Source organism: Plecotus auritus (assembly GCF_963455305.1).
Source record: "Plecotus auritus genome assembly, chromosome: 4".
Lineage (NCBI taxonomy): Eukaryota > Metazoa > Chordata > Mammalia > Chiroptera > Vespertilionidae > Plecotus > Plecotus auritus.
The window spans coordinates 99,230,959-99,254,034 of record NC_137775.1 but is presented as its reverse complement, the minus strand read 5'-3'; the positions used below and the strand labels follow the sequence as shown (position 1 = coordinate 99,254,034).

Genomic DNA, 23,076 nt, shown 5'->3' with positions numbered 1-23,076 from the left:
TCAGGGGCACATGCCTGGGTTGCAGGCTCAGTCCCGAGTGGGGGGCCTGCAGGAGGCAACAGATCGATGATTCTCTCTCATCATTGATGTTGTTTTTTTAAAAAATATATTTTATTGATTTTTACAGAGAGGAAGGGAGAGGGATAGAGAGCTAGATACATCGATGAGAGAGAAACATCTATCAGCTGCCTCCTGCACACCTCCCACTGGGGATGTGCCCGCAACCAAGGTAACATGCCCTTGACCGGAATCAAACCCGGGATCCTTCAGTCCGCAGGCCGATGCTCTATCCACTGAGCCAAACCAGTTTCGGCTCATCATTGATGTTTCTATCTCTCTCTCCTTCTCCCTTCCTCTCTGAAATCAATAAAATTGTATTTTTTTTAAAAATAGTTCTAGGAATGGATGACTTGACAAAAATGTGGTTTATTAATTTGTTTGCTTTTCTTCCTTTACTAGAAACAGCTGGCCATTGGTTTTATAGATCTGCATCTTATATCAAAGTTCATTAACATTTTACATAACTGATGGTTATTGTTTTCATTAGTGTTACTAGCACATAAAATAAAGAGAGCTGATATAATCAACTGTTTCTACCCTTTTGCTTTTCAGTTAATAAATTTTCTAATACCTTTGTATATTATTTGCAAAGAATTATAACCATTAAAACAAGGAAAAGTCTAAGATAAAAGTGGACTGTGAATGCTAATCATTTGAGCATATATAAGATATCACATCCTAATTAGGCAATACACTTAAAAATATTCCTTAATATAAAAGGTAAAATGTAAGAAACTTAAATAAACTTGAAGAAATATAAGTATGCATCATTTAGTGAGAATATGGAACAAAATGGAAGCTCTGTAATGGTTAATCTTAGAATTCACTTGAGATAACCAATGTGAAACTAACAAGTAGCCTACCTTGTTATAGTACATTACCCCAGACTGTCCTTTTGTGGCTTCTTTGCCATTTTACAGCTATACTTAATGCTGCACATTATTACCCTTAATTGCCCCACTTTCTCTCTCTCTTGGTTTTTGTTTTGCTGAGAATATAGAATAATCTAAAAAGAACATCCATCTACATCCATCTATCTAACTGCATCCATGCCCACATACCCTGCCTGTCCTCCAGATACTATGGAGGCACTATCTGTGCTCCAAGTGAAAACCAATCCCTGCATCTGGTGCATTAGATCTTCTCTCAGCCCTCCTTAAAGACCCTGCTCCAACCATTCTCCCACTCTCTCTTCTGCATCATAACATTACAAACTTTTTATTGATTTCAGAAAGAAAGGGAGAGGGAGAGAGAGAAAGGAAAACATTCATTGTTGTTGTACTTATTTATGTGTTCATAAGTTTTTTTTTCTTTTAGAAAGTGAGATTTTTTTAAAAAGTTTTCCTTGATTTTTAGAGAGAGAGGGAGGGAAAGGGAGAGAAACATCGATCTGTTGCCTCCCATATCCATCCCGACCTGGAACAGAACCCAAAACCTGGGCACGTGCCCTGACCAGGAATTGAGCTGGTGACCTTTCGGTGTATGGGACTCCACCCAACCAACTGAGCCACACCAGCCAGGGCCATTGGTTGATTCTTGTACATGCCCTGACCGGGGATTGAACCAGTAACCTTGGCATACTGGGATGATGCTCTAACCAAGTGAGCTACCAGACCAGGGCCTGAAGGACAATAATTTCCATTAACATAAAATGCTATAATTTCTCCTCTTCTTATGAAAAAATAAAACAAAACTCCATATCCTCTTCTATCTACTGCTTTACTTTGTAGCAAAATTATTCAATAAAACTGTCTATTATTACTGTTTTATATTCTTTTCCCACTCTCTCCTGAACACAGCTCAAACAGAATTTCATCCCCTTATCAATATCACCAATTACTTTCCTGTTACTACTAAATTCAATAGTCAATTCTCAGTCTTCATCCCACTTGACCCATCAGCCATCAGCAGTCCTTGTCATGGTGACATTCACTCTGTCTTGAATCAACTTTTCCTTGGCTTCTAGAACACATACTCCTGGTTTTCCTGCTCCCTTGCCTGCTACTCTTTATCTCCTCAGCCTCTAAATCATGGAATGCTGCAGGGCTTGGTTCTCAGATTGTCTTATTTTCTACACCTACTGACTCTCTTAGTGATTTTATCCAGGCCTGTGGTTTAAAATACCATTGATAAGCTGACAACTTCCAAATTTGTATCTCCAACCCAAATTTATACCTCCCTCCTGAATGCCAATCCTATACAATAAAAGGCTAATATGCAAATTGTCCCCTCGACCAGGAGTTCAACCAGGGGGCGGGGCTGGCCCCACCCCAAACAGCACCCCCCACCCCAATCAGGAGTGGGGCCGGCCAGCCAACCACCCTGTGGCCCCAACCCCCAGCTGGCGCTGCCCCCAATCGGCCCTCCCACCCCAATCTGGGGCAGGGCCAGCTGGCCAATCTCCCACATCCCCTCCCCCCCGGCAGGCCCGGCCCAATTGGCTCCGATCAGAGTAGGCTGGCCGGACTCCACCTGTGCACAAATTCATGCACCGGGCCTCTAGTTTCTAAATATAACTGATCTCTTCATCCCAAACTTGCTCCTTCAGTAATCTTCTCCATTTAAGGAAATAGTAGCTCCACCCTTCGTTACTCTGGTCAAAAACCTTAGGACCATTATTTTTTTTTTTTTTTAAATAAATCTTTATTCAGATTATTACAATTATTTCTCCTTTTTCCCCCCATAGCTCCCCTCCACCCATTTCCCACCCCACCTTCTGCCCTTACCTCCCCCCCACTGTCCTCATCCATAGGTGTATGATTTTTGTCCACTCTCTTCATGAACCCCCCATACACCTTTCCCCCTGAGAATTATCAGTCCACTCCCTTTCTATGCCCCTGATTCTATTATATTCACCAGATTATTCTGTTCCTCAGGTTTTTAATTCACTTGATTTTTAGGTTCTCTTGTTGATAGATATGTATTTGTTGTTCATAATTTTTCTCTTTACTTTTTTCTTCTTCCTCTTCTTTAAGAATACCTTTCAGCATTTCATATAATACTGGTTTGGTGGTGATGAACTCCTTCAGCTTTTTCTTATCTGTGAAGCTCTTTATCTGCCCTTCAATTCTGAATGATAGCTTTGCTGGGTAGAGTAATCTTGGTTGTAGGTTCTTGCTATTCATCACATTGAAAATTTCTTGCCACTCCCGTCTGGCCTGCATAGTTTCTGTTGAGAAGTCAGCTGACAGTCGTATGGGTGCTCCCTTGTAGGTAATTAACGGTTTTTCTCTTGCTGCTTTTAATATTCTCTCTTTGTCTTTTGCTCTTGGCATTTTAATTATGATGTGTCTTGGTGTGGTCCTCTTTGGATTCCTTTTGTTTGGGGTTCTGTGGGCTTCCTGGACTTGTAAGTCTATTTCTTTCACCAGGTGGGGGAAGTTTTCGGTCATTATTTCTTCAAATAGGTTTTCAGTATCTTGCTCTCTCTCTTCTTCTGGCACCCCCATAATTCTGATGTTGGTACGCTTGAAGTTGTCCCAGAGTCTTCTTACATTATCTTCAACTTTTTGGATTTTTTTTTTTGCTTTTTGCTTTTTTGGTTGAGTGTTTTTTGCTTCTTTGTATTTCAATTCTTTGACTTGATTCTTGTGTTCCTCTAGTCTGTTTTTGGGTCTCTGTATAATATTTTTTATTTCAGTCAGTGTATGTTTAATTTCTAGTTGGTCCTTTTTCATATCTTCGAGGGTCTCGTTATATTTATGGGCCTTTTCTAGGATATTCTTAAAAAGCCTTATAACCGTGGTTTTGAATTCTATATCCAGTCGTTTGTTTTCCTCCATTTCTTTCGTTTGTGATCTGATTCTTTGACCCCGCATTTTCACTGCTTCCCTGAGTTGGTAAGGTAGATATTTGTGCTAGGTTTCCAATATGGCCCAGTGGGTCTGCCTCCCCAGTTAACCTGAGGTGGACACTCTTGGTGCACCCCTTTGTGGACTTTGTGTACAGCCTTGTTGTAATTAAGTCTTTATTGTTGTTGGTATCACTGGGAAGAATTGACCTCCGGGCCAGTTGGCTGTAAGGATCAGCTGTGTCTATGCTGGGAGAAGTTCGGTGCTGGAGACAGCCTTATAGGATTAGACTTGCTAAATTGCAATAGCCTCTGTGCTCAGCTTGGATGGGGTGGAGTCTCAGTCTTGTCTTCCTGTCAGCCTTGCCCTTGCGCGCATGTGCGCTTTCAGTCCTCCGCCTTCCCCAGCTCGAGTCTCCGCCTGAGAGTCCAGACTCCCCCCACAAGAGCGTGGGTCCCCAGGGGCTCGCCTGGAACTGGGGTTCACTGCAGTCAGAACTGGGGCTCAGTGCCGTCAGGAGCCTCTGACTCCCTTCCACTAGGGAAAGCCTGTGGCAACCTCCGCAGCCTTTGTGCGCACTGGCACGCGCGTGCGCTTTCAGTCCTCCGCCTTCCCCGGCTCCCGAGTCTCCGCCCGAGTGTCCAGACTCCCCCCACAAGAGCGTGGGTCCCCAGGGGCTCGCCTGGAACTGGGGTTCACTGCAGTCAGAACTGGGGCTCAGTGCAGTCAGGATCCTCTGACTCCCTTCCACTAGGGAAAGCCTGTGGCAACCTCCGCAGCCTTTGTGTGCACTGGCCCGCGCGCGCCTTCAGACTTCTGCCTTTCCCAGCTCGTGTCTCCGCCCGAGAGTCCAGACTCCCCCCGTAAGAGCGTGGGTCCCCAGGGGTTCGCCCGGAACTGGGGTTCAGTGCAGTCAGAACTGGGGTTCAGTGCGGTCGGAGGCTTCCTTCCCCCTTCCGCCAGAGAAAGTCAGCCAGGCTCTCAGCCGCCCTTCCTCTCTGCGCGCACAAAGACCCTTTGCCGTACCTCCAATTCTCTGTGAGCTATTCTCTTTCCTTCTAGTTGTAGAATTTTCACTCAGCCAGCTTTCCTGTGGTTCTGGATGGTGTCCGTTCTGTCTTTTAGTTGTAGTTTTGAAATTGTTGTGCAAGGCAGCAGTTTAGGTGTTTACCTATGCCGCCATCTTGGTTTCTCCCTCCTTAGGACCATTCTTGACCAAACTCACATCTCATACCCAATCAACAAAATCCTACCTTCTCCCTGGCCATTGCAGCTCAATTGGTTGAGCTTCATCCCATGCACCAAAAGGTCGCAGGTTCGATTCCTGGTCAGGGCACATGCCCAGGTTGAGGGCTCAATCTCCAATAAGGGGTGTGCAGGAGGCAGCTGATCGATGTTTCTCTCTCACATCGATGTTTCTCATTCTCTCTCTCCCTTCTTCTCTCTAAAATCAATTTAAAAATTTTTTTTAAATTCCACCTTCACATATAACCCAACTGTGACGTCATACCGCTTCCACTGACACCATCCTGATCTATGCAATCATCATCTCTTATCTCAATTAAAGTTAACAGCTCCCACCCTAGCAGGTTTGGCTCAGTGAATATAGCGTTGGCCTGCGGACTGAAAGGTCCTGGGTTCAATTCTGGTCAGGGGCACATGCCTGGGTTGCAGGCTCGATCCCCAGTTGGGGCCTGCAGGAGGCAGCCCATCAATGATTCTCATCATGGGTGTTTTCATCTCTCTCTCTCCCTCTCCCTTCCTCTCTGAAATCAATAAAAATATATTTTTAATTAATTAATTAATTAACTAATTAAAGTTAGCAGCTTCCTAACTGGGGTATCTATGCTTATTCTGGTCCCTTTGCCCATAGTCTTTCTCAACACAAGAGCAAGGGAAATCCCTTTTAAATTTCATCTTACCAATTATTGTCATTTACACCTGCTAGAATTCCTATAACTTGAATATTATCTAACATACCATTAATTTCAAATTCTGAGGCTATGCTTATGCCTACACAAGCAGTATATTCTGTTGTCTTCTTTTGCAATTTTATATATATATATATATACACACACACACACACACACACACATACATACATATAAGAATAATTTATTGATTTTCAGAGAGAGGGGGAGGGGAGAGAGAGAGAGAGAAATATCCATGTAAGAGCACAATGTCAACTGGCTGCCTCCCACGTCTCCCTACTAGGGATCAAGGATAGATAATTTCCCTAAGAAAGGAAGATCACAATTTCTCAACTCACAGCTACATTATCCATGTCTAAAGATACTACAAAAGGTGAAATTGATTTCAGTCGAGGGCACATGCCTTGATTGGGGGCTCGATCTCTAGCCCAGATGGGGATATGTGTGGAAGGCAACCAATCAATGTGTCTCTTCCCCTCCCTTCCACTCTCTCTAAAAATCAATGGAAAAATATCCTTGGCTGAGTATTAAAAAAAAAAAAAAAAAGATAAAGTTGACCATATCAGCAAGTTGTCTAATTCCTAAAACAGGCATCTACTCCAAGGAAACCAGATGAAACTGTAAATATAAAACAAAAACATGGGAACTCTTACACTTACCTTTATAAATGTTAATAATTTACCTTATTGTGTCTTATGCAACAAGACATTATCTGATATTATTACTGAGGCATCATTCTGTGACTAATCATTCACAGTTTTGTTTTGTTTTAACTGAGAGTGTTTTATACAACATAATCAAGTAGGATCTATTCCAGGCCTGCAAGGATAGTTCAATATCTGCAAATCAATAAACATGACACACAATATTAACAAAATGAAGAATAAAAATCATACGATCTTCTCAATAAATGCAGAAAAATCATCTGGCAAAATTCAATATAATTCATGATTTAAAACTCGCAAAACGTGGCTCTAGAGAGAATGTATCTCAACATAATAAAAGCCATGTATGACAAGACAAAAGCTAACACCATACTCAAAAGTTAAAAAACTGAAAGCTTTTCTTCTAAGATCCGGAATAAAACAAGGATGTTCACTATCACTCCTATTATTCAAAATAATACTGAAAGTCAATTAGGCAAGAAAAATAAATAAAAAGAACCCAAATCAGAAAGGAAAAATAAAACTATCAGTATTTGCAGATGATATTGTGGTGTGTGTTTTTCTTCCTTAGAAAATAATTTAACAGGAACAAAACTCTATTAGCACAAAACATAACAAACTGATTTGGGCAACCAAATACTGGAAACAACCTAATTGTGCATTAGAAAAATAATTTACTATCAACCACAAAAATGTTCATTATAAAGAATGTGGCAACATGGATAACAGTTCAGATGCTAAAATTTTATTTATTTATTTATTTAATTTCTTTTCCAATGACATGGTCTCATATATTAAAAAAACAACACCTGATGACTCCACCAAAGTAAGAATAAACCAATTCAGTAAAGTTTCAGGATACAAAGTCAATATGCATAAATAAATTGTATTTCTATACACTAACAATGAGCTATCAGAAAGAAAAATTAAGAAAATAATCCCATTTACAATTGCATCAAAAAGAATAAAATACCCGAGAATGAATTCAACTAAGGAGGTGAAAGATCTGTACACTAAAAACTGTGACACTGATGAAAGAAACTAAAGACACAAATAAATGGAAAGGTATTCCATGCTCATGGATTGGAAGAATACTGTTAAAATGTTCATGCTACCAAAAACAATCTATACATTCACTACAAATCTCTATCAAAATTCCAATGTTATTTTTCACAGAAACAGAAAAAATAATCCTAAAATTTGTATGCAACCACAAAAGACCCTGACTAGCCAAAGCAATCTTGAGAAAAAGGAACCAAGATGGAGGCATCATGCTTCCAGATTTCAAACTATATTACAAAGTTACAGTAATCAAAACAGAAAGGTACTAGAATCAAAACATACACATACATGAATGGGACAGAATACAACCCCAAAATAAACCCACGCACTTACGGTCAGTTAATTTACAACAACAAAAAAAGCCAAAAATATACAATGGGGAAAAGGATAGTCTCTTCAAAATATAGTGTTGGGAAAAGTGGGCAGCTGCATGCAAAAGAATGAAAATGGACCCTATCTTACACCATACACAAAGATCAACTCTATTAAAATAAACTTGAGCCCTAGCTGGTTTGGCTCAGCGGATAGAGCGTTGACCTGCGGATTGAAGGGTCCCAGGTTTGATTCCAGCCAAGGGCACATGCCCGGGTTGTGGGCTCAATCCCCAGTTGGGAGGCATGCAGGAGGCAGCCGAACAATGATCTCTCTTTCTCCCTCTCCCTTCCTCTCTGAAATCAATAAAAATATTTATATTTTAAAATAAAGACTTGAAGATAAGACCTGAAACCATAAAACTTCTCGACAAAAACATTGGGGGTAAGCTCCTTGACAGTAGTCTTGGCAATGATTTTTTTTTGGATTTGACACCAAAAGCAAAAGCAACAAAAGCAAAAATAAACAAGTGACACTACATCAAACTAAAAAGCTTCTGCATACCATGGGAAACCATCAACAAAATGAAAAGACATCTTTTTCTTGCTTATTTATTTTTTAAACATATTTTTATTGATTTCAGAGAAGGGAGAGGGAGAGATAGAAACATCAATAATGAGAGAGAATCATTGATTGGCTGCCTCCTGCATGCCTCACACTGGGAATCAAGAGTACAACCTGGGCATGTGCCCTGACTGGGAATCGAACCACAACTCCTAGTTCATAGGTTGATGCTCAACCACTGAGCCATGCTGACCAGGAGAAAAGGCATCTTACCATACAGGAGAAAATATCTACAAATCATTCATCAGATTGGGGTAATATCCAAAATACATCAATAACTCATACAACTTAATAGCAAACATTCTGATTAAAAAGTGGGGAGAGGATTTACATAAACTTTTTTTTCAAAGATGACATACAAATGGCCAACAGGTACATGAAAAGGTACTCAACATCACTAATCATCAGGGAAATGCAAATTAAAACCACAATGACCTTCTTTTCCAAGGAAACACACAAATGCTGCAGTTGGGCCCAGAGGTCCCAGGGCCCTGGAATGGGAGGCCACTGCAGCACCCAGCATCCGGGGCCAAGGTCTTGGCTAGGGTCAGGGCTGGGGCTGTAGAGTTTACAGAGGCAAGGCTGAGGAGAGGAGTGGATCCCCGTCACCAAGCCTGGTCAAGGACAGGAAGATCGAGTCCCTGGAGATTAATGTGCATATCAAGGAATCTGAGATCATTGACTTTTTCTTGGGGGCATCCCTCACGGACTAGGTTTTAAAGATTATGCCAGTGCAAAGCAGACACATTGCTGGCCAAAGGAACCAGTTCTAGGCATTTGTCGCCACTGGGGACTACAACAGACATGTTCTGGATGTTAAGTGCCCAAAGGAAGTAACCACTGCCATCCGTGGGACCTTAGTCCTGGTCAAGCTCTCTACGGTCCCTATACGGCAAGGGTAGTGGGGAAACAAGATCAGCAGGCCCCACTCCGTGGCTGCTGGGGCTCTGTGCTGGTGTGCCTCATCCCCGCCCCCAGAGCACTGGCATCGTCTCAGCCAGTGTCCAAGAATCTGCTGCTGATGGCTGGTATCGCCTGCTGCTACACTCGGCCAGGAGCTGCACTGGCACCCTGGGCAACTTCGCCAAGGCCACCTTTGAGGCCATCTCTAAGACCTACAGCTATCTCACCCCTGAGCTCTGGAAAGAGACTATGTTCACCAAGTTTCCCCATCAGGAATCACTAACATCTTGTAAAGGCCCACATCAGTTTCTGTGCAGAGGACCCAGGCTCCAGCTGTGGCCAACACATAATTTCATGCAAGAAAAATACAGTGAATTAAGTCTGTTTAACAAAACAAAAACGCAGTGAGAGATCAGCTCAGACCTATTAGACTAGCTGTCCTTAAAAAAGACAAGAGATAACTGTTGGATGTGGAGAAAAGGGAACACCTGGGCGCTGCGTGTGGGAATGTAAATTGGTGCAGCCACTTTGGAAAACAGTATGGGAAAAATTAAAATAAAAAATTATAAATAAAACTACCGTATGATCCAGCAATTCCATTTATGGGTATATATATCCAAAAGAAACAAAATTACTATCTCAAAGTGATATCTACACACTCATGTTCACTGCAGTATTACTTACAATGGCCAAGCCATGAAAACAATCTAAATGCCCCTTTACTGATGAATGGGTAAAGATGATGTGGTGTACACACACACACACACACACACACACACACACACACTCTGGAATATTATCTATATATATAAAAGGCTAAGTGACCAACCAGCAGGCCGGCCGGTACATCTGACGCACACTGGCAATTTAAAAATAAAAGTTGACTCACACATGCACGATACATATAAAGCTCTCACTGGCACCAATCGCATGCATGTGTTTCGGTCTGTCATTGTCGATCGTGAATTTGGTTGACACTTCTATTATAGAGAAAGGGCAAATAGCGATATTAAAATATTTCTTCTAATTAACTTCCTTTTAATGTACACGAATCCGTGCACCGGGCCACTAGTTCAGAATATAAAAAAGAAGAAAACCCTACCATTTGCAACAACATGAATGAACCATGAGATCCATATATGTGAAATATGCTATATGAAATCAGTTAGACAAAGACACACTATATGATCTCACATGTGGAATCTAAAAAAACCAAACTCACTGAAACACAGAACAGATTGGTGGTTGCCAAAAGTAGAGGGAGGGATGGGGTGGGAGGTGAACATGGTCAAAAAGTACAAACTTCCAGTTATAAGATAAATTAAGATCTGGGGATGTGATGTACAGTATGATGACTACAGTTTAATAATACTGTATTGTATATCTGAAAGTTGTTAAGAAAATAAATCTTAAAAGTTCTAATCACAAGAAAAAAAATTTTTTGCAACTATGTTAGTAGAGAAACTAGACAGACACTAACTTAACCAAGCAATCAAGGTAAAACATCACCAGTAATTAAGCCATGTTGACATAACGTGCCCTCTGATATGATGCATTGACAAGGGTACGTCACTTCTATGATATTACTGCCAAAAAATGCATGACTTCAAACTAATCAAGAGAAAACATGAGCTCCAAATTAAGGAACATTCTACAAAATAATTAACTATGAATCTTTGTAAAGCTCAATTTTCTTGATACTTCAAAACAACATATCACAAAACACTGAATGCAGAAGCAGATATGAAAACCCATCTATCTTCAATTAATCCGAAGAGATTTGTAAAAAATGTAAAATACCACCACTCTTTACACTAAATCTCATGCCTGCTTCTTATTAATAAGCACTGGGGGGAAAGGTTGGCAAATGGAGAGTAGTAATTCTTTAAAATAGTTGGTTGTCATCTTTTTTAAGATGTGTACTTTGTGGGGCTGGAGAAAGAAAACTATTAATTACTGTGGTCGCCAATACTATTTTCTTTTGTGCTTTAACAATGTCATTTACAACAACAAATAAATGGGCACATAGCCATTAAAAATGTGTATGCCAAATTCAGATTAGGAAAAAAAATGTTTTAGACATGAAAAAAACATGAAACTGTGTATAAATTTATCACAATGTTATAAAAACTAAAAACCATAATTACTAAAGAAAAGAATTGCTTCCAAATGTTTTGAAGGAAATTTGAAGGATAGATTATATTTATTCTCACAAGTGTGGCCTACTATGTGTAGAGCACCATGGAGGATAAACTATGAGCTGGAGAGACAATTAGAACTCTGGTAACTTATAATCTAGTGGGCTCAAAAGAGTGGTGTTGCTCTAGCTGGTTGGGCTCAGTGGATAGATCTTCGGCCCAAGGACTGAAGGGTACTGGGTTCAATTCCAGGCAAGGACACATACTTCAGTTTCAGGTTCGATCTCCAGCCCCATGTGGGAGGCAACCAATCGATGTGTGTCTCTCAAATCAGTGAAGAAAATATCCTTGGGTGAGGATTAACAACAACTAAACCTCAAATGCCACCCTATGGGGCCTGGACAGGGGAACATAAGTTTGTGAAGTCAGTCAAACTAAGCGGCCATAAGCACATCATCATTCCAAAGTAAAGAGGAATATTTTCATCTCCAGAAAGAAATAAGTGCTCTCCTATTTTTCTTGAAACATGTTGCCCTTTATGTCTTCCATCTTCCCACATTTGAGAGAAATTCACCATGGTACAAGAAGTTTCTGACCTTCCTCTTAACTCTACCTTAAAAAGGCAGTAACATCTCAGCCACCACAATAAATGGCAGCTGACACAAAGCCTCAGCATCTCTACAGGGAGAGTAAGAACTGTGGCCAACTGAGAAGGCGTGAACAGTGCAAAGGGCAGCCACCACTCAGCTGCAGCCAGTCATTACATAGGAATGTTGGCCCAGTGCTGCCAGATCTTGTGATTTTTTTTTTTTTCAAGAGAATCCTAGACTAGGTTACTTACTGAAATTTTTCAATATTAAAATGTGGGCAACTAATTTTTAAAAATTAATCATCTTACTGCCCAAACGTAGCCATACGCCATCAGTTTGTGGTCCTCACAACCCTTGAGGATAGTGGTTCTCAACCTTTTTAATGCCGCGACCCTTTAATACAGTTCCTCATGTTGTGGTGACCCCCAACCATAAAATTATTTTCGTTGCTACTTCATAACTGTAATTTTGCTACTGTTATGAATCGTAATGTAAATATCTGTGTTTTCCGATGGTCTTAGGCAACCTACAGGTTGAGAACCACTTAGCAGGGTCGCCTAAGACCATCGGAAAACACAGATATTTACATTACGATTCATAACAGTAGCAAAATTACAGTTATGAAGTAGCAACGAAAATAATTTTATGGTTGGGGGTCACCACAACATGAGGAACTGTATTAAAGGGTCGCGGCATTAAAAAGGTTGAGAACCACTGCTTTAGGACAAACAGGCTTCCAAAGGCTATACTAGTACATCCAGGACTCTGACTTCCCATGGTCTACCTGGCCCCATGTTTTCCACCTGGAATATTCTTCATCAGCTACCCCAGTGGTCGGCAAACTCGTTAGTCAACAGAGCGGCAAACCGCAGCACAGTTTGCTGACCACTGAGCTACCCAAATCCAACCAAGACATCCAGGTGCATCCCCGCACTCCAAAAAATTGTCCCTGACACTCCAGCTCATCTTCATAGACTCCTCCCAAATCCCCTACACATTCCTCTCCATCAATTCTCTAATTATTTTACACTCTCTAAACTGCATCTTGTTAACAGTTTAGAGCTCCTCAAGAGCTCAGATTCTATATCCTATACCTCTTAAACTCCTCAGTTCCAAGTATTCTTTATAGATACGACAATTACTTTCCTAATAAAAAATTAATTCTTTTTTGAAAGAAAAATCACTCATAAATGCTTGGCCGAAGGATGATCCCAAGCTAGCTCCTTATTAAATAGTTGCTGAACTTACAAAAATATCATAGAAATGCAATTATTATACACAGAAACTCTCTGGATTTTTTTCTAACTCATTTTACCAATAAAATCTGTAGTTTTTGTCTTATATTATTAAAGGCAGTCTATCAAAACTGTAAAACCTCCTGGGAAGAAATCAGCACCACAGCAATAGGAGAAAAAGCCAAGTCAGGGATCAGCACATTTAGTAAATGACTGAATATAAGTAGTAACCAAGTAGTTTCTGCAAAGAGAAGCAAATGAAAACATTAAATAATCAAAGTTCCAATTATTCAAAATATGTTAGCTCAAGTTACTCACATATAAAAAGTGTTTTTAGCCCTAGGTGGTTTGGCTCAGTGGATAGAGCATTGGCCTGCGGACTGAAGGGTCCCAGGTTCGATTCCGGTCAAGGGCATGTACCTTGGTTGCGGGCACATCCCCAATGGAAGGTGTGCAGGAGGCAGCTGATCGATGTTTCTCTCTCATCGATGTTTCTAACTCTCTATCCCTCTTCCTTCCTCTCTGTAAAATATCAATAAAATATATTTAAAAAAAAAAGAAATGAGAATCACCCAAAAGCAAGTAAGATTAGGGCAAGGTGTAGAAAAGAAGAATGGACCCTGCAGTATGATTTCAGACCAGGATTCACATCTCAGGAAGAAGGTAGAATGGAAGGTAATGGAAGAAATGTTTAAGTGACTAACCAGTATTGTTAGACAGAACAAGGGAAAGCACACACACATTTTTTTAAAAAAGCCTCCAGGAAAGATTAAAATGAGCAGCAAAGAAAAAAATTCAATAAAATAAATGAAAATTCTTCAAAAGACAAAAGAATAAAGAAATGAAGAGCCTGACCGGTGTCACTCAGTGGTTGTGTGTCACCTAAGAACCAGGATGTCACAGTTCGATTCTCGGTCAGGGCACATGCCCAGGTTGCAGGCTCGATCCCCAGTAAGGGGTGCGCAGGAGGCAGCCGACCAATGATCCTCTGATGTTTTTATCTCTCTCTTTCCCTCTCCCTTCCTCTCTGAAATTAAAAAGAAAAGAAAAGAATATGTGTTTAAAAAAAAAAAAGGAAATGAGGAGCAAAAATGTCCCGTCAGATGACTGGGTCAATGCACCAGATATACTACAAAAAGACTACCCAACCAGCCTGGGATCTTCTAGAAGTCCTTCATCATGATTACTGCCACTGAGATTGCCATCTATGTCTTACTACTCCCCTCTCCAGAGCCTGGGGGAAGGTGTGGCCAGCAGTGAGTCCCTCCACCTGCTCCTCTGTAGCATTTTTATTGACACTCAGGCCACTAGAGTCTCTGCCCACTGAGGAGCTTCAATGTCAATCATCTTCCCATCCAACCTAGTGAGCTCAAGGATCTGAGAAAATGAGATGCAGCAGCCCCTAGCCAAGAGATGCAGGGCTCCTGATGGAATAGCTCAACAAACCAAACACCCTTAAGGACACTTTAGTTCTTTCTTTTTATTTTAATGCACAGGAAAATCTAACTGAGATGACCCTATCAGTACTCATTCCCCCCTATTCCCCCTTAATATGTAGAAACAGATCCTTTAGGACCAGTTTTAACTTTCTCAGGCACTATGATGTCATCTGGCATGTAGTCTGTATCATTGACCTGTCTAAGTGAGTATTTCACTCTGCTACCATGTTTCCCCTAAAATAAAACATCCTCCGAAAATAAGACCTACTTACAGGTTTCCTTCTGAGTGAAATATAAGGCATCCCCTGAAAATAAGGCCCTCAGGCTCTGTCTCAGAATGAAAATTAATTTACCGTAAACTGGTCGCTAGGGCCGCCCCGACTGGCATCTAGCAACCAGTGACGTCACTGCTGTGTGGAGGCGGAGCAGAGGTCGGAGTGAGCGGTGAGCACGGGGCGGGAGAGAGGAGGAGACTTTCGCAGATGCGTGTAGAAGAACAGGAGGATTAGAGTGGACGGGACGCGGCGAAGGTGGTGAGTGCTGGTCTGTCTCTGGTGACACTACCTGATGCTCGCGGCCACCTTCATGATGACTGAAGGTTCTCAGTCAGTGGCAGACCCTGCTCCAGCCCAGATCCAGGCCCCAGCAAGCCCAGTGACAGTCCCCAGGCAGGCCCCAGGGGGTAAATGTCTGATAAAGGGGTAGGGGGGATGTCTGGTGAAGGTGTTCAGTGGCACAGGGGTGGGGGGAGGGGGATCACTTAAAATGACACAGGAGGATCAGAGGGGGCAATCAAAATGACACAGGAGGATCAGAGAAGACAATCAAAATGACACAGGAGGATCAGAGGGGAAAATCAAAATGACACAGGAGGATCAAAAGGGGTTACTAAAATGGTAATCCCCCCTCTGATTCTCCTGTGCCATTTTGATTCCCCCCTCTGATCCCCCCTGTGTCATTTTGAGTGATCCCCCTTCCCCCACCTTGATACCCTAATTCCTTTTTTTTTTACCCCTAGAAATGAGCGCAAAAAGAAAAAGCTACTCCGTGGAGTACAAGAAAGGAATCGTGGAAGACTCTTGGGGCCAAAATCTTACTGCTTTCTGCAAAGAGAAGATGTTGAGTATCCGATTGGTCCGAAAATGATCGAGCAGAGTATGGTAACCTCATTGAACAAGTGGACAAGGGAAATGCTAAAAAGCACAAGTGTGGATCAGGTCGGCAACCGTTATTTTCCGAGCTGGAAGACCTGATCTGTGAATGGGTTGTTGACAGGAGAGCAAAGGCTTTGGTTGTGAATAGGGCTGATTCAAGAATTTGCCCTTGCAATGGCACCACACTTTGACATAGCCCCCGAAGACTTCAAAGCATCACAACACTGGCTGGATAATTTCCTTCAGCGAAGTGAACTGTCTTTAAGAAGATCTACAACATTGTTTAGGTTGGAAGATACTCAAGTTATTAAGCGAGCACTTGCCTTCAAGTCCTTTATGGATGATGCTGACTTCTCTAAATACAATCTTTCCAACATGATTGCTATGGATGAAACTGCAGTGTTTGTGGGCCAATCATCTCAAACAACAATTGAACAGCGGGGTGCCTCCTTAGCGTACATTCCCTCCACTGCTTACGAAAGTGCACGTGTTTCCTGTATTTTGGCAATTCGTCTGGATAGCACTAAAATCCCACCTTTAATCATTTCTAAGGGCAAGAAGGAAAAGATTGAACATGTTTTGGGCGTTTTTATTCTTGAAACTGAAAAAGCCTGGGCCACACAAGCAGTTATAAGGAAGTGGGTCGATTTAATGCTGCCGCTTGTTATGCGAGGGAGCCAAAGAGGTCTGCTAGTCTGGGATGCAGCCAGCACTCACCGCGCTAAAGACATGAAGACGTTTCTTTCTTTTTTTTTTTTTTTAATATATTTTATTGACTTTTTACAGAGGAAGAGAGAGGGATAGAGAGTTAGAAACATCAATGAGAGAGAGACATCAATCAGCTGCCTCCTGCACGCCCCCTACTGGGGATGTGCCCGCAACCCAGGTACATGCCCTTGACCGGAATCAAACCTGGGACCCTTCAATCCGCAGGCCGACGCTCTATCCACTGAGCCAAAACGGTTAGGCATGAAGACGTTTCTTCACGAAAGAAAAATAGATCAGATAATGATTCCCACAGGAATGACGGCCTATCTCCAGACTCTTGATATTGCAATAAACAAGCCATTCAAAGACAATTTGCGCATGGAAATTAATGACTACATTGAAAATAGAATGGAGAGAAATCAGCGTGGAAACTTTGTGAAACCTAAACTGCAAGAAGTAGTGACTTGGGTGAAGAATTCATGGGAGAAAATCACTGACAGTTGCATTGCAAATGCACTGCGAGCAGGCTACCTTGACAAGAAGTACTCATTTAAAGACAGTGCTATTGCTAAACATGAGAGATTTGGTCCACTGATTCTGAAAGAAATGGAGTCACAAGAAATTCACCAGGAAATTCAGGAATTGGATTGTTATGATGATGTTCCAGAAGATGATAACATGATTGTCATTGAATAAATGAGTAAATTCTTGATACTGTAGGATTCACAGTTTGTCTGGTTTGTGTTGACAACTACCGTACTACCGTACCGTATACAGGTAATAAATTTCCTTTATTTTCATTTAACAATAAATGTGTACCGTATTCTTCTTCATGGAAAAATAAGACATCCCCTGAAAATAAGACCTAGCGTGTCTTTGGGGGCAAAAATTAATATAAGACACTGTCTTATTTTCGGGGAAACAGGGTAGATATTTCAACTGGCTAAAATGCCTATGTTATACTCTCCCACTCCATTCTGGGAAGGGTACAGAGTATGGGCAAGCCCACCCCCAATGTCTCTCACTTCCTGTCATCACAAAAGCTCCAAAAATGGAAAGAAGTGCTTTAGGAAGGCCAAAGTTGAATAATTTGACAAAAATAAATTGTCATATTACCTAATCAAGTGCAATAAATTCTTACTCAAGAAGTCTGTCTTCTATATTGTTTGTGATAAAATATTAATTAGAAGATATGGCAGATTAAAAATATAAATGTAGCCCTGGCCTGTGTGGCTCAGTTGGTTGGACATCGTCCTGTGCACCGAAAGGTTGCAGGTTTAATTCCCAGAGCACATGCCAGGGTTGCCAGCTTGATCCCTGGTTGGGGCGTGTACAGGAAGCAACTATCTCACACTGATGTTTCTCTCTCTCTCCTTTCCTCTCTCTCTAAAAATCAATTTAAAAACCATATCCTCGGGTGAGGATTAAAATATATATTATATAAATGCATATTTATTTGCCAATCTTTGTTTGTAGGTCCAAGATTTTGTCTTGAGTGTGGGTGTACTATTGAATTACAAGTTGTCTTTCCTTCATATTCCACATCCATTGTGCATGACCTATGTTTTCAATATATATAAACAAAAACCTGAAAACAGTCACGAAGTGATTATGCACAGAGTCCTTCTAGACTACTCCCTCCCCATCTTTTTCATTTTGTTTATCCATATAATTGAGCAGTAATTTCTCTTAGTGACTTGAAATTATCTAATCATTCCAAAGCACTTGAAAAGCTCACAAAACCATTCTTTAATTCAAATTTCACTGGCTTATGTCAAATTTAATTACACTAGATAATTACAATAAGTACCATGAACATGAACAGATACAGAAATAAATACAACTGACTCCTGCCCTGGCCGGTGTGCCTTAGTGGTTGGAGTGTCAGCCCATGGACCTAGATATCACGGGTTAATTCCCGGTCAAGGGCACGTACCTGTGTTGCAGGTTCAATCCCAGGCCACGATTGGGTGCATGCAAGAGGCAACCCATTGATGTATCTCTCTTACATCAATGTGTTCCTCTCTCTCTCTCTCTCTCTCTCTTTTTCTCTTTCCTCCCTTCCACAGTCTCTAAAAGTCACTGGAAAGAATATCCTCTGGTGAGGATTAATAACAACAACAAAAAAGCAACACATAGGGAGGCGGGGACAGTCTGGAGGGACTCGATGGGGGGAAAAAGGGGACATATGTGATACTTTCAACAATAAATATTAAAAACCAACAATAAACACATAGCTGATTCTTTGTAAACACAGATTGGTTGGGAGGCCACAAGGTCAAGATATATCAGACCCATAATCCCCCAGTAACAGTGAGTGTTCAGTGCACCAGCTGGTTAAAGCATAGACTGGGTAAGAAAATGTTCACTATATATCAGATTCAAAGTACTGTAATAAAAGTTAGTTATCACAAACACCCCAAACTTAAAGATTTTAATTTATCAAAATGTCAATCACAATTAATAAAATTTGTAAGTGGGGAAATTTTCCTGCTAGGGGTTTCTTATTTATCAACAGGAAAAGCAGCCAAGGTTTGAAGGAAAGGAAATTCGTTTTCATCATGTCGTTGGGTCTATTTGCTCTTCCGTCTCTCCCAATAGATTCTAAGCTCCCTGCACAGTCTGTCGCCGTCATAACTGTATCACAGAACCTGACACTTAACAAACTTGCTGAATATGTTCACACACCCTGAAATACTGGGTCAGTATTTCAGTAGGCCTATAAATATATTTTCTAGGGCTGATAAAACAGAATGTTAGAAGGTTTGATTCATGGTCTATTATTTGCTAATATTTTCTATCTTTTTTTCATTACACTGTGTGTGTATTTCCTGATACTGGTTAATTAAATTAAATCAGAGCCCTATTTATACTTCTACTACTACTGTATTAATGTTAATAATATTCTGTAAACTAATCTATCTTTTTATTTTTTTATTGATTGATTTGAAAGAGAGTGGAAGAGACATCGATTCACTGTTCCACCCATTTATGCTGCATTCATTGGTTAATCCTTCTATGTGCCCTGACCAGAGATGAATCCTGAAAAACTTTGGTCTATTGGAACTACACTCTAACCAACTGAGCTACCTGGCCAGGGCTAAACTATTCTATATTGATTAAAATCATTAGGGTCCATTAAAAAATAAAAAATGGCCCTAGCTGGTTTGGCTCAGTGGTTGAGCCTCAGCCTGGGGACTGAAGGGTCCCAGGTTCGATTCCTAATCAGGGCACATACCAGGTTTCGGGCTCGATTCCCAGGAGGGGGCATGCAGGAGGCAGCTGATCAATGATTCTCTCTCATCATTGATGTTTCTATCTCTCTCTCCCTCTCCCTTCCTCTCTGAAATCAATAAAAATATATTTTTAAAATATAATAAAATAAAAATGGGTTGAATGTCCTATTGAATTAGAATTTCAAATTCCCACAATGTGGCAACTAACACTTCCAGTTTCTAGCACATCTATTGAGAATATAAAAATTCTCCTGGAACTAACAAATTCTTCCCATCCAACATGATTATATAATCTGAAAGTTGAGCAGAACCCTAGAGATAATTTCTGGTCCAAAATCTCTCCCAATTAAGGGATCCTATCAAAAACTACTCATATTTTTTGGGCAGGAAGAGATGTTGATCCCACATTACAGAGTATTGCACCCATAGTAGTCTCTTAATACATGCTTGTTTAAGTGAACTGAACAAGTCTAAAATGGGCCCATTTCATTAATCTTCTTGTTCTTCCTAGGTGTTAGGTGCAACATCCACTGAATCTGTAAAGATCTGCATTAATCTTCTGCTCATTAACCAATATTCAAAAAGAAATTCAGTAGAACAACAGAAAAAGATTTAAAAAAAAATAGAAATTCAGTAGAGAAAACTCCATGATCAGTCAAATCTATTAATATTAATGCTACTCATGTCAGTAAATAACAAAACTTTAACAGAAAATCAAATCTTTGTTTGTTTGCTTATGATCTATAAAGGATTTCCAATGTATCCAAAATGCTCACGTTTCCAATTTCTAGTATGACGTTTTAAAACAAATAAAATATTGCATCATTCATACAACTTAATTACATACCCTTCCACTTATAATTGGGGTGCTCACAGACTTAACCATAGTAGTGTTGTGAGATATGTTATTATGCTAATTAGTATTCCATCCAGTTAACAGCTTGTGATCCCATGATTTCCCATAATCCTCCTATATAATGAAACCCTAATATGCAAATCGACGGAACAACAGAACAACCAGCAGAACAACCGGTTGCTATGATGCGCACTGACCACCAGGGGGCAGACACTCAATGCAGGAGCAGATCCCTGGTGGTCAGTGTGTGGGAGCGCTCCTCAGCCAGAAGCTGGGCTCACGGCTGCAGGCTGGCTAACGCAGCAGCATTGGCGGGCACCTCTCCTGCCTCTGCTGCAGGCAAGCAGTAAGGAGCAAGGGGTCCTGGACTATGAGAGCCCCAAACTACGAGAGGGATGTCTGACTGCCGGCGGGGGGGATTGGGCCTAAGCCAGCAGCCAATCATCCCCTGAGGGGTCCCAGACTGTGAGAGGGCAAAGGTTGGGCTGAGGGACACCCCCCCCCCCCCAGTGCACAAAATTCGTGCGCCATGCCTCTAGTATGATATAACAATGAAGAGAATGAAGGCTTTGCCACCAATAATTTTACTTTACTCAAGTATGAATTCCAAAACAGTACATAATTTACAGCATGGCCCTGCTTAGTACTCCTATTAAAATACATCTGTTTGGGGGATTTTTACAACACATGCTAGGACACAAAGTATACATTTCCAAATCCATTTCCTTCTGTTTTGTTAAAAGGGAACACACACCATCCCTCAACACCACAATTAGTGCCCCCCCACCAGGCAATAATTTAAATTCCCACTTCCTCCTAAATATCTCTGGACAGACACTTCTGCCAATCCATCTGTCTCTTTCATCACAGCTTCTTTTCATAACTAACGGGTCAAGTTCCTTTCCCCCCATTTCAACACCATGCACTGTTTTCACCATTGCCCACTGCTGAATCCTAGACTATAACATACTGAATTTCACTGTCCTTCATTGTTTCCAGTTTAACTGCCATTTTACCACCATCTACATGAGAGAAATGCATTCCCACAGGCATCTTATGAATTTCCAAGTGCTTTTCTTCGTGGATTTACGAAACATGTTCCTTTTCTGAATTCCCTTTATCACCACAGAAACGGCTTTGAGAGGCTGAGATTTTTTTTAAGTACCTTATGCAAAAAGAAACTGATTCAAAGCATTTCTATTTTGTTAGCAAATTCAATCCCAAGGGCCTTGATATAGAGCAGTAGAGGAATGTCAGGGCAAAGATCTTAAATATCGCTTTCTGGCCTTCCCAATTAAAATGAAAAATTTTCAACTCTCAAAGATTATCTTATCAAATATCTTTTCTTCTCAGGTTACACCAAAAGGGCTACCCAGAGCATTATAAAATAAACAACTGGCTTTGGCTTTTGTACAACGCCCTAAATCTTACTAAGACATCCCCCTACCCCCACAGCCACACATAATCCCTTCGCAACCCCCTAACCTGCCAATGAAGAGGACGATTTCTCGGCCACAAAGGGGCGGCCTGCGCCTCGTGCCTGGCGGCCTCTGCACACATGTGTTGGGCTGACAAGTGCGGAACTGCCCTTCCTGGATCACAAGCTGGAGGCCTGACCGAAAACCACACACTCTTCCCCAGCCACTGACTGCTCCCCGCGGCCACACTCTCCAATGACAGGGGCCTGGCATTGAGGTGCCCCGGCCGCAGGCTGGCATCCCCTTCCGCCCGGCCCGCGCCGAATGGCCAGGTTCAGACCCACTTGCCCTCCACCCACCACCCTTTTTCCTTCCCCTTCTTCGCCTCAGGAAATTCCGTCGGAACTTCATTTGGGTCGAGCCCAGGAATCCTGCCCAGAGTCCGGGCACACCGTCCCCCGACGGCCGCGCCCCCCCAGCCTCGGCTGGAAGCGGCCGCCGACCCCGGCGACTCCCAGCCCGGCGCCTCACCTCCTCCTCGCTCTCGCTGCGGAAACACAGGCACGCGGCCCGCTTCTTGTAGCCGTCGCCGTCATAGGTGCGGGTCTGGTTCGACTTGAGCTTCATCATCCTCCGGGCCCGGGTGGGGGTGCGGTGCGGGGTAGAGATAGAGAGTGGGAAGCCCGCTCCGGACGTCCACGCGCGCGCGCGCGCGCCCCCGGCTCGGCCAAGGGAAGCAGAGAGGGGAAGCTGCTCCTCCACTACACGGCTCCACCGCTGGTCCGCCGCGGCCTCCTCATTCCCCCCGTCCCAGGCCTCGCGCCGCCGCCACCGTCACGGCTGTCGTCCCAGCTGCCGCCACGGCCGCCGCCCCCACTGCTGCCGCCACCCCCGACGACAACCGCGCCGCCATCTTGGGCGCGCTGCGTCAGCGGCGTAAGGCAGCGCCGGCCT

General features: G+C 42.1%; 1 protein-coding gene across 2 annotated transcripts in view; it reads right to left on the bottom strand.

The window, feature by feature from the left end:
- Window positions 1-23,076, bottom strand: part of NUDT3 (nudix hydrolase 3) — a 120,031-nt gene extending 96,955 nt beyond the window's left edge. The window contains exon 1 of one of the 2 annotated variants that reach the window (XM_080666679.1): window positions 22,654-23,076. In XM_080666679.1, the coding sequence (XP_080522805.1) occupies window positions 22,654-22,752 (99 nt within the window). In that variant the 5' untranslated portion in view covers window positions 22,753-23,076. The remainder of the gene's footprint in view (window positions 1-22,653) is intronic. The other variant, XM_080666680.1, reaches the window with a different exon arrangement.